We start from the raw sequence: 12,740 nt of genomic DNA, 5'->3' as shown, positions 1-12,740 counted from the left end.
CTTGTGACTGTCCTTTTTGTGTACACTTCAATAATGTAATGAGCTAAATTACATATGTTATATTTTTTTTAAAACTTTGTGGTACTCTGTGGCAAATATCCAAACAGGCCTGGACCAGACAACATCACTCAGTGTCAAAATTAAGGTGAGACAGCTTTGGCTTTTTTAGCTGGAGTCAGTGTAATCTTTCAGTGATGCACACACGAGGACCCACGCTCATCCTTTCTCCTCGTCCTTTCAGGTGAAGGCACACGCGGACGGGTGCACTCACGAGATGATGATGCCGTTGTCGATGGAGAAGCTGTCGGACGGCAGGCCAGCGATGGTCCAGGCGCGGATTTTCACCGGCTCCCCCAGCGAGCCCATGAGGGACATGTTGGCGGAGCAGGGGATCTGCCGAGTCTTACACAGCTCGATCCACTCCTCCGTCTGGGTCTGAAAGGCCACAGCGAGTGGGTGAGTAGAGACACATTTATTACCTTCAACCAGGCGCCACTGCTGACAACATTTGAAGAGAAGTCCTTCATTCCATTTACACTGACTTAATCCACCAACTGGAGTAAAGTTTCGCCAACCACAAATGAGCAGCGCTATTCAGTATTATCAGTGACTCCCTGATCTGAAACTTTTGCTGTGGAAAGCAAACATATTTTGATTGGTTCACACAAAGTCAGTGATTGACAGCTTCACCTGTAGTGGAGCTTATGAAGCTTCACTATCTCATCAGATACATTCTGATGTGGCTTGTCCATTCAACCTCAGCAAAATGCAAGACTATTTCTTTTCCCTTCAGATAATATGTCTGGTTGTATAAGAATAAAAAAATCCATGGCACTTGAAATTCAAAACCTGGCAACACTTGGCAAACCTGCACTGTGGCATTTTAGGAGCCTTTTTAACTGTGCCCACCTGGGAATCTAACCTGCATTTGCTCCTTATTTGTTTTGCTATATTTCTGAACAATGTGCACACTGTTCACAGGGCATGGGAATGGCTCGACAGTTTCTGTGATGTCATGTGATAGGTAAGGCAGCACTGCAGTGGTTGCTGAAGGTAACGGATTGTCCATTGTGACAGGAACACTGAGCTTTGCAGCTTTAAGAGACTTTGCTCGAAACGATGTTCTGGCAAATAAGCATCCTACCAGTATGTCCAGCTAATACTGCCCCAGATACTGCAATTTTGTCAGGAATGTTTAGATTCATTGGCATTCTGGTGCTTCTATGCTATTCTGACCAAAAGGAAAAAAAAAGGTTGACAGTACAGTAAGGTTAAGATTGACCAATATGTTCTGTGAGGACAGAAACCTTGGAAATAAACTCTGAATTGACACTGAGCAGTCTATTAGAGCATGATATTTTAGAAGTCAAACACAATCACACAGAACAGGAATCGTATTCAGTTTATCCTACGCTGAGACAAATTGAGGAATAATCTATAATAATATATTTATGAGCGCAATTTAGATGGAAAAACAACAATTCTCCAGGCACCACGGACGAGGCTGTGACAGGAATGCCTGTGTCAAGTTATTAAATGCGTCATTCAAATTTGCCTCCATTTCTGTCCTCTTACTGTTCATGTCAACACGCACCCCACAGGGAGAGAACACAATTTTAGAAACGGGCACAGCCTTTACAAAGGATGACAGCAGGCTTCTAAGGCATACGGTCACAAACTGTTTCCCAGTGCAAGCAATCATTTTTCACAAAGATGCCTTTGTTGTAAAAAACACACGCAAGAAGCTTTGCTTACATTAACAATGTCTTTAGGGGGAGAGGGACAAATCAAACAGAGATGACTTTGAGCGTCACAGAAAAGTTCTTTAAATATTAAAATGTGCATTGGAGAGCGTGCTTGTGATGGGGAGCGGGCTGGTGCACGTGTGTCACGTGACGCTCTACCTGTCTGTAGCTGGAGGTGAAGGCCCCCAGGTAGGCTACGATGGCGGATGAGATGAGGATGTCTCCGGTCAGGTTGGTGTAGAGCTCGCCCAGGTTGAGCGCCGTCTCGCTCCAGCGCGTCTTCTCCCCTCCCAGCCCCCCGATCAGCTGCTCCGCCCTCTCCAGCTTCTTACTGCACAGATCCACCTGCAGGGGGCAGCGGAGAGCAGACTGAAGGCTCTGTACGGCTTTCTGGACCGCGAACCCAGAATATGCACTCTGCGCATACTACATGCACTCTGCTCACTAACTCTGCACATGCTCAGTACCTACTCTACACACACACTCTATACACACCCTTTCTGCGCTAGCTATATGAGGATTCTGTTTACCCTCTACGCCAGAGGTGTCCAGGTGAAAAAGCTCAGTGTGGGTGCAGCTTTTTGTTTTAGTCCAGCGCATGGACACTTGATCTGTACTCCCTCAATGCACATTTTGTATTCAGTCTTAGCACACCATGCATACTCTATGCACACTGTGTATACACACTGCACGTGTGTACATGCACGCCCTTTACAGACCCACTGCAGACTCTATTTCCTCTTTGTACTAAAGCAACTCTGACTGAGCACACGCACCCATACTGCGAAAGTCGTGTGCCACACCATGGCTTCTCATGCCATGAATTGCACCTTTCCTCATAGATATAGGACTGCAAGACCTCCCTGACTGAGTGCAAACTTTTCATTATGCCACATCGGGAAAAAAAAAAAGAAACAAAAACTTTCTAAAGAAAAGGTGTGCTTCATGTTAATGAAGAACTGACTTAGTCCAACTGTATCTACCACAATTAGCTAGTTACCTTCACGGACTAATCTTGAGGAAGTGGCACCTTTTAATGAGGACAGAAGTTGAGACACCATCCCACAACCACTTTAGATTCAGTAAGCCTTCAAAGTTTTAACAAGTTTTTTTTACAAATGAACTACTGATGGGAGTGTTTAGGAGGACCCACATTCAGAACTCATAACTGCATAAACCTTTTAATGACCTGTAGCTCATTAAAAAGACACAGGAGCAAAAAACTGCTGAGAACATTTCAAGGTTAACTGTGGGGAAGTTTAGTAAGCTCCTGCGCACTCAATACGATACGCAAGAGAACACACCATAAAACAATTTCCCTCCCTTCAAAACCGTCAGCCCGAGTAAGCAAACTGAAGCCGACAACTCCAAGTCCAAACATCAGCTACGGAAAAAAACAGGAACATGAAAGGCAACAAAATAGGCCACGAAGAAAGGACGACACCCCAATGGTTGAGTTGGCAAACTGGCAGATACCGACTGACAGTCATCCCCGGTGGATTAGCTGGATAAAAAATGAAAAGAAAAACAAAACAAGAAAGCGCAACATTTCTGCAATTTCAAAGCCTCCTGATAGCAGATGAAAACAAAGAGAAACAAAAAGGACCACAGGAGTTATTTTCCACCTACTCTGAAGTTAAAAAGATGGCAAATAACTGCTTTTCTTCAACATCCGCAAAGCTAAAAAAGCCCCCTCCCCCCTGTGGAATTGTTAGTTGTGCTAGCGTTTTGCTCGCACCGACTGTCAGCTAGAGCCATAAATACCTGCGCCTTGCTGCCATCTAAAGAGCCTTTAGAATTCTGGTCCTACAAAATGAGACACTCAGAATATTTCCCAGCAGACCCAGGATGAATGGTCTTCCAGCGATTGCTAATGGTCAATGTCCCCTGACCTGGTTCTCGAGGTCAGCTTTCTTGTTCTTGTTGGCTTCCAGGGTCTCCTCCAGCTTGGCCAGTTTGTCCTGGACTTCCTTGAGGGCAGCCTGTTTCTTCTGAAGGCTCTCCATGGCCACACTCAGCTCCCCCTCTGCCTGGGCCAGTTTCTCCTTTTTAGGGGCCACCACCTTGGCCACTCTAGGAGGAAAGAGAGGGAGGATTAACACCCCTACGTGGTAAAAATCAATTTTTCATTCACATAAGATTTTACTTTGTTTAATCTTAAAAGCAACCCTTCCACAGAAGGATTTGGTATTTTGGAATGGTCTTTTGGAAGCCATTTTGCTCATGTAAGCAAGATGGCAAGTTTACATTTTATGTCATTTTTTTCCCATAAATTTGAAAACCAATGTGTAACAAAACATGTCCAGTTCCCACCTTAATTTGGAACGTCAAACTATCTGCAACCACAGCCGCTCTCATGTGCGAACCCCAGTTGCAGTTTACATTTTAACCAATCACCAGTGCATTGATTTAACTGGCTGCCAATCAGAGGTGAAATTGAAGTGAATGTCCATGATAGAACAGAAATGTTATGAGACATTAATCTCTTGTGTTTACAAATTTCATACCAACTCAAAGTTAAACATCATTACTTTCCTTTGCGGCTTCACAGAAACATTCTAAGACAGGACAGTACTGACCTTAGGAAACCACAGCCTCACTGCACCCTCTCAATTTAGTGAATTTCCTCACTATAATTCATGCGCTTATAAATGATGCATTCCAGCCGCGCCTGCTTTGGCGGTTTCTGGGAGGGCAGCTTTTTAATTGCCGCACGCCGCCAGCTCGGATACGTTGTGAGTAACGGTACACGCTGTGGTTTTAATTGCATTTTCGATGTTGACAGCGCAGCTCTCATTATGATATCGGCTGGTACTGTCAGCTTGGGAAGAGTGGTTAACAATTTATTCACTGGTGCTTTCAGGGAGTACGGTGGAGCGGGGCGCATCTTAGTGGAGACACTTGTGAGAAATTTCTTGACTTTACAGACTCTTTCTTGTAATTGTTCCAGTTCACTGGACATATACTGTAGTTAGAGCATGCACCCTGACTCTGAAAGGTTATGGGTTAAATCCCCTCTGACTCATAACAGACTTAAATATACCCACTGCCTCTCTTTGGTACCCAGCATTAAAAACAATCAGTGGTAGCTGGTGTGGTTAACACAGACGGAGTTGACAAGTTGTACTTAAACTGTCATTGATCCTGATTCCTGAACCTGTTTTTCATATTTAAAAAGCCTACCTTTTTTAATAGGGATCAACATCACCATCTGGCTGCTTTAGATTATAGCTGTCTTTAGGCTCTTCACTTGAAAACATTCTAATTATAACTTCAACTTAAACCAAATGCTTTTTCTCACTTTACCTGAAATGATTATACAAATTACTTTCACGAAAGCAGAGCTGCCACATTTGAGTCAGATCAAGAGGTAGCAGGAGAAATATAATTCTGTATTCATGAGTTTCAACGTTTACCAGTCTTCCGATTCAATGCGTTTATGGACGTACACACGCCCATCTGTGACACTTAACCACATACGGGTCACTGAGACTTTTAAAGATCATAGATAATAGCCTATATACAGTATTAGACACTACAGAAGAACCAGCTACAAAAGGTAATAATCATAATGAAGGTATTTTTAAACCTCCCACAATTGCAGCTCACTGAAGACTGTAATGTAAAAATCCAGCTATGGATATAGGGACATGAAGAACTTGGAGCCGGGGTGCAATCCTATGACCCCCCGGTACAGGGGACTGAGGGGATCCTTACTTGTCATAGGACTCCATGGCCCGCACCCATTTGCAGAGGCCCTCTGCGGCGTTGGAGGCGGTCCGGATCTTCTCCGGGACGAAGTCTGGGTTGGTGATGTACTTGTTGCGGATGACGGCCATGTAGCTGGGCGGGATGTTGTCCTTGTCGTAGTCGTGCAGGCTCTGCAGGAAGCGCATGTCTCCCAGCAGCTTCTTGGCTGGGCCCCAGTAGTCCTCCACCTTCTTGCCGGAGCCCGAGGGGTCAGGGATGCGGTCGGCCTTGATGCCTTTCAGGATGCAGATGGCCTCCATCACGATCTTCACCGCCGCCGGAGGGCTCTTCATGGACTTGACCACCGTGATGTCCTGCGGGGGAGAGAATGTGTGGGTGCTTTTAGCGCTCAGAAGGTCAGTGCAAAGACGCCCAGGTCAAAATATCTGCCTCCGCACTCCACGCGCGTGAAGCGGGGGTTGTGTTTTTCGCCCAAGTGTCTGTCTCTCATTTCAGAGATTTACAGATTACTGTACTGTATTGTTATTACTGTATTAACTGATTTGATCACCCTATTAAGAATCACCCTGCACCACCCTTTTTATGCATATTTGTGTGCTAAAAACAGGGTCCCTGGAGAAACTATGGTTTCTGATTTGTGTCTGTGTGTGCGTGTGTGCATGCCTGTGTGTTTGTATGTGTGTGTGCATGTTTGTGTATGTGTGTATTTCTGTGTGTATGAATGAGTGTGTGTGTGTATTCTGAACGTCCAGGCGTACCTGTGTGGTCAGGGTGTCCAGTGCAGCCAGGGCAGACTCCAGGATGGGCATGGCGATGGCCAGGTCAGCGTCACACTCGTCTTTGATGGCCTTGGCCGCCATGGCCTGCTCGTTGGCCACCGCCTCGTCTACCTTCACGACCTTCTCGGTCTTGGCCACCTCCACGGACTCCTTCTCGATCACCACCATCATCTCGTCCACCTCCTTGCTGGCCACCTTCAGCTGCGGCTGCAGGGCCTCCAGCTCCACCTGCATGGTGGCCACCTGGTCCGCAGCCGACTGCAGCTTCTCCAGACCCACCTCGTAGCGCCGCTTCAGCTTCATCACCTCCCTGCAAGCACAGTCAGCGTGAGGCTGCACTGCCCAGCCAATCACAACCCCTTACATCAGCAGCACATCCAATCGCAGCCAAGCATCACACCAACACAGCCTATCACAACTCTTCACAATATCAGAGCGTGTGCTGTGGAGGTGCGGCGAGCGGGGTTCTCCTCACGTTCTCTTCTTCTCCAGCAGGGTTTTGAAGGTGGAGATGAGCTCCAGGTAGGAGGTGGGTGTGACGTAGTTGTGGCGCTGCAGCTCGGACAGGAACCGGCCCGACAGCATGATGGTGGAGGTGTGGAAGCTCTGGCACATTTCGATGCACCCCGCGCGCGTGTCATCCTCCATCTCGATGTCCTCCAGGAAGCGGGAGGCCACTGCCTGCAGGGCATCATCTGGCCAGCTCTGCCAGGGGGAGACACATAGAGAGAGCACTATGCAGGGGGCTAACAATAGAGCCATCCATCCCAGAAGCTCAGTCCCTCATAGAGGGCCTGGCAAAGGCTTGGTGTAATTTGATTGGTGGTTGGGGTGATTCACCGTTTCAAGCAACCGCCCCAAAGACTTCCTGCCCACCCACTCCTATGACTTGTAAATCTTGTCTGCTGACATTGATCTTTCCTCTTGGCGCAACTAGCTTCGATGTGCTTATGATGGGCTAATTTCCACTTTCTGTGGAAAACGACATATCTACTAATGGTCAACACTTCACATTCTGGTTGATTCAATTGTTGACAGAAGAGGCTAAAATTGAATGTGAATTATGTCCACTGTTACAGAAGGGAATTGGAAAGGTTGTTTAGCTGCACTATAACATTATGTGTCAATTCAAAATAGCGTGAGGGAGATCTATAATCTGCTGTCTGGCCACTAACAGAAAATCTGTAATGCAAGCACTCCAGAATACTCTCTATAGCTGCAGTACAGTAACAAAATGAGCTGTAATGTTGTTCTCATTCCGCACAGAATTCAGTGGGTCTGACTTACTTGAAGTTTCAGCACAGAGATGGGCTCACTTCTGCTCTTTAATTATGTAATTAGACTAATTGTTTATGTGATCTGACATTTTATATTCATTTCTTTATATTTCATTTTCGATGAGCTCATGAACTTAAGTCTGCAGCTCCTGTGTCCCTGTGTGACATGATTTACTCTGGTCTAATCTGCTGGTAAACAGCGATGAGCTAATTAGCTAATTATGGCAAGATAATAATTAATTTTATGATGTGTACAACACACAACAACTACAAAGGTAATATTATTTCAAATATGGTCATTACTATTCAGTGACCATTGCAATAATATTACTATTGTAGTAGGGGGCACACCATATAAAAACATTGCAACTGCAGTAATGTGTACACTATAGAAGGAATATTACTACTATAGCAGGGTTCCAAGTAAAACTACTATTCTATGCGGACTCAAATAATGTACTGCCACCATAGCATAGTGGGGTATAACGTCAGGAGCTATTCTATTACATTATAATGTCTAATTTCCACTTAGAGCACTAATTTAGTTAGGAAAATGGCGAGCATCGTTGGGCTGAATGGCCTGTTCTCGTCATTATATTATGTTATGTTATGTTATGTTATGTTACAATGTCAGGAGCTATTCTATTCTATTATGTCTGGAGTTGTTCTATTCTGAAATGCAGCTGTCTGCCTGCAGGGGGCGACGGTACCTGGAACCAGTCGATGGTGCAGCAGTTGATGAGGGCGGGGAAGCGGCGCAGGCGGCCGCGGAAGGTGTCCCCGATGGGGCTCATGGCCAGCACCACGTGCAGCTGGCTCCGGCAGCGCTCCAGGAACATGTTGAAGAGCGCCAGCGGGCTGCCGTCCGTCTGCTTGTCCCGCTCGCGCTGGCGGTCCAGGACCCGCATCCGCTCGCAGATCTCCGCCTTCTCGTCCACGGCAAACAGGTTGGGCACCTCCCCCGTGTTCAGCAGGTTGCTGACGTCCTCCAGGAAGGACTCCAGCTTGATCTGCGTGTCGGTGAAGAGGAACACGCCGTGGGCCTCGCCCTCGGTGGACTTGCGCATGATGAGCTTCAGGTCCTCCCGCCACTCGGTGGGGCCGTAGCCCTTGGCGATCTCGACCTGGAAGAGCTCCGACTCGGCCATGTGTGCGGCCAGCCGGGTGAGGGACTGCCGCCCGCTGCCCCCCACCCCCACCAGCAGGGCGTGGCCCCGGGGCTGCTTCAGCACGCGCGAGATGCGGCAGACGTGCTCGATGGCGAAGCGGAACAGCACCAGGTTCATGGGCTTCTTGCTGACGTTGTTGAACTCCTCCAGGTGGGCCTCCACCACCTGCCGCAGCTGTTCCAGGCTGCCCACCTCGCGGTAGTTGGTGTCCTCGCCTTTGGGGTCGTGGAAGTCACAGAACATGAGGCTGCGCAGGTCGTCCTCCGTCACCTTGCCGTCCCCGTCCCGGTCCAGGTGCTGGAAGAGCTGGTGGAAGTTCTCCTGCATGTGCTTCTGGGTCACCACCTGCAGGTGGCCCACGAGCCAGGCCCGGTCCGCGTTGTCCACCAGCCGGTCGTAGTAGACCCGCTGAACCTATATATCAGGGCCAAAGCTCAGACCATATTCCAGCAAAACTCCATCAACAGACTCACTAGTCATCAGTTCACTAGAGCCAGTCAAAATGCCAGTCAATAAATGTGACCAAATTACTAAAGCTTATTATTGATTGAGTTTTTAAAAAATTATTTCTAAATCGAGTCAATGTATCAGTGTGTTCCACATGATTTCCATAGTCCTGAGCTACTTTAGACAACATTTAGGACATTTTGCCCTAATTTCAAACAATATTCTAAAGGACCTTATAATATTCAAGCTGCAGGATTACTGCTTCCTCCAAAGGAGTAATTATTAGCCAGGAGAACTACAACAGCAAAGTGATGAGGACAGGGCAAAGTCACCTCGTGCACCCAGAGGCGCTTGATGTCGGTGGGCTGGCTGGCCGTCTCGGGACGGGACAGGCAGATGCCCTGGATGACGCGGGAGAAGTCGCGCAGGTTGAACAGGTAGTGGGATTTGGCTGGTGTGGGTAACAGGTTTTTGGTGGCCTCCTTGTACACGTCCATGGTGCTGTTGACCACCTGACGGGTCAGGCTCACAAACGCCGGCGGGAAAGAGAACCTAGGGAGAGATGGGGAACCCTTAGTGGCAGTGTGGGCTAGAGAAAAATCACAAGGAGGATGCGCAGATATTTCAATACCGTATGGTGAGATGCCAGTCCAGAATCCTAGAGAAGATGGTGTACATGGTCTTCTCATCAAACTCGTTAATGGTGACTGTGTTGAAGTGGCGCAAGTAACGAGGAGTGATAGGATTTCTTCCACCACCTAAAGGACAGAGAGAGAGAGATGTTTCATTACCCACCAAACACATTAATCTATTTATTATTCTATTCAATGTTAGCATAAAGAGCTCATTTTTCAGTACTCCACACCAGAAGGGGGAGCTGCAGACTCACCGGGCGGTCCCATGGCACACATGATCTGGATGTCCACTAGCTTGATCATGCTGCAGTCTGTAACGTCGTACCAGTTCGAGTGATCGAGCCACTGCCTGAGCAGCTCCACAGGAGGCTGGGCACCGTACACCTCCCGCATTGGCATGTTCACATCATCCACAAACACCACCTGCACGGGTGAACAACACACAAATACTGTCTTACACCACTAACAAAAACCATCTGCACAGGTAAACAACACATGTCTTACAACTCCTACAGGCCACCTACAGAGGTACAAGGTATACAAATACACTTACACTACTGAGAAATTACATAGGCACAAAAACAAATCTATAAACATATCCTACAAAATGGTATACAAATAATGTCTTCCACCACTGACACAAAGTGTACAGGTATACAATACACGTATCTCAGGCACTACCATCCATAGACACTACACACAGGTATATAGCTCACACATACTAAAATATACCATTTAAAACTACTCCTGCACATGTACACAAATGGCACACAAAGCTGGCAGTGAAAACATCACATGAAGGAAAACAAAGGGTAAATGACATGTTAATCCAAAATAGAAACATACATTGACTGGCAGAAAAAGCTAAGCTTGCAGCAAGAAAACATACAAGTAACAAATGATAAAAGTTTTGTCATCAGTCAGAGGATGTTGAGATAATAGAGGCAGTGAAGGATAAGAAACGCTAGAACATGGGTAGGGTTAGAGGTCTGAGAAGGCCCATATGCAGGGAAACGCATGACTGCTTCTGCTCGCTGTCCCCAGATTTTTTTTTTTTTTTTTTACATACACTTGTACAATAAATTCCATTATCAGGGTAGGGCCTGTGTGTTTGCTCAAATTTACGACAGGACTATAAATTCAGCTTTAACGGTAGTGTCGATGCTTTGGGTAACTTGGCACAAACTGAACTGCGGCTTTGCCAAGAGCACTGGAAGGTGAGCTACTTGTCTAAATGAGGCTACCCGACTATCTGAGCTCATCTGGAAATATGCCCCAGCCAGGCCATTCAATCCAAAGGCTAAGGCTGCTTTATTTCCGAGCGGGTTATGAACTCTTGTTCCCTAGTTGTAGGGAATTTGTGAGTACCAGGGAGACATACAGGCAGATTTCTATATCCCATAAAACATTATCACTTAGAGCCTAAGGTGGATTTAGAGTTAGAGGCCGACTCTAGCTCAGCGTAATGTACTGTCACCAGCGGCTCCTGGCGCAGACGAATGACTCTCTTCCTCGCGACCTTGCGTCGCAGAACGCGGCGGGGACACAGGGCGGGGCCGCAGGGCGGGGCCCGCTCACCGTTTTCTTCCCCAGCGGAGGGCCGAAGACGCCCTTGCGCCGCTTGTCCAGCTTGGACATGATGATGTTCTGCGTCTGCAGGGCCGTGGTCTGGGCCGAGAAGTTGATCAGCAGGGGGCTGTACACGTCCTTGTCCAGGTGGTTCAGGAGGAAGTTCTGCAGGGAGGTAATGAGAGATGGTAAAATGCAGCTGACTGTCAGGGCTCCCACTGTTTTTTAGGCATTATTTTCCAGGACATTTTTATGTGAGCAACACTTGTAATATATAGGGGGGAGATTGTGAGTATGAGGGGGAGTGATTGCAACCAGGGAGGGGGTATATTGTAATGGCAGTCCAGGGTACCTGTGGTTTTGGCCTATAATATTACATTTCCAGGACAACTAATTGTTTTCTAGGACATTTAGGCAATTTTTTTTCCTGACTTTCCCCATGACTGGAAAACTGTATCAGAAAATTCCTGGTTCATTTGTTAGTGCATTTGTTAATTTAGCCAGCCTGCTACAGTAGATATTGTGAATATTTGATAAAACATTGTCTTCTTTTTTCAAGATCAAGAGCAGAGTGGTGTGATCCAGATTGTACATGGGTTGAGAATCACTCTGAAAGTGGTAACCTAAGTGAAATAAATATTTGTGACCTTGTATTTTCAAGACTCTACATTAGCTTCAGTGATTGGTTCAGTATAAATCAACAATGCATCATAAAGATGCAGAAATAAATGCAGAAAAACAACTGCAGCTGAGCATAATGCTTAATGATGTATATAGATTAGTCTATTTGCAGAAATACAGAAGTAATTAGCACTTTGAGAAGCAAACCTTACCAAAGTTCAGCCTTAGAAAAAATAAACAAAAAACAGAAAAACCTGCAAATTAACATTATTATTTATCATCATTAATATAATTTTCTAAATATATACTCTAAAACAATATTTTCTTCCTTATTTTTTTATACGGTTTAAATGTTTATCATATTAGTTCTTCAGAGCATGTATTTCAGTGTCCTTAAGGTATGATCGCAAAAAAAAAGGAACTAAATTTTTTAAATTGGGTTTTCAGTAAAAGAGGTCACATCAATTCCAATCAAAGCAAGAAACTTCAATTTTATCTATCTTTCAGGTAATTCTTATTTGATGTGACAGGTTTCAGCCAGAAAAAAAATTACACCGCAGGTGTCGGACTCACTAAAACACATAATGCTTAATGTGTTTCGAAAGCAACCAATAACAAGGGCGAAGTGAATTTACTAAAAAAGAAAAAAAGTGTAACTAGATGTATAATCAATGAGGCCGTTTAGGTGATTGATTTCAGAGCCGTGTTTGTTGTGGGATTTTGCACACAGTTTGGTTCTGATCCCCCTGTTGAGCTGAAAAGAGGCACGCGCTCCGCATTTGTCTCA

General features: G+C 46.1%; 1 protein-coding gene across 1 annotated transcript in view; it reads right to left on the bottom strand.

The window, feature by feature from the left end:
* Nucleotides 1-12,740, bottom strand: part of dnah7 (dynein, axonemal, heavy chain 7) — a 76,977-nt gene that overhangs the window by 29,119 nt on the left and 35,118 nt on the right. The window contains exons 36-46 of the mRNA XM_035392626.1: nucleotides 11,342-11,497; nucleotides 10,018-10,186; nucleotides 9,760-9,886; nucleotides 9,461-9,680; nucleotides 8,223-9,095; nucleotides 6,711-6,940; nucleotides 6,215-6,545; nucleotides 5,463-5,809; nucleotides 3,638-3,818; nucleotides 1,905-2,090; nucleotides 272-435 (exon numbers count right to left, since the gene is read on the bottom strand). Coding sequence (XP_035248517.1) covers nucleotides 272-435; nucleotides 1,905-2,090; nucleotides 3,638-3,818; nucleotides 5,463-5,809; nucleotides 6,215-6,545; nucleotides 6,711-6,940; nucleotides 8,223-9,095; nucleotides 9,461-9,680; nucleotides 9,760-9,886; nucleotides 10,018-10,186; nucleotides 11,342-11,497 — 2,984 coding nt within the window. The remainder of the gene's footprint in view (nucleotides 1-271; nucleotides 436-1,904; nucleotides 2,091-3,637; nucleotides 3,819-5,462; nucleotides 5,810-6,214; nucleotides 6,546-6,710; nucleotides 6,941-8,222; nucleotides 9,096-9,460; nucleotides 9,681-9,759; nucleotides 9,887-10,017; nucleotides 10,187-11,341; nucleotides 11,498-12,740) is intronic.

The sequence above is a fragment of the Anguilla anguilla genome, chromosome 15 (assembly GCF_013347855.1).
Source record: "Anguilla anguilla isolate fAngAng1 chromosome 15, fAngAng1.pri, whole genome shotgun sequence".
In the NCBI taxonomy this organism is placed as follows: domain Eukaryota; kingdom Metazoa; phylum Chordata; class Actinopteri; order Anguilliformes; family Anguillidae; genus Anguilla; species Anguilla anguilla.
This window is presented reverse-complemented; position numbering and strand designations above follow the sequence as displayed.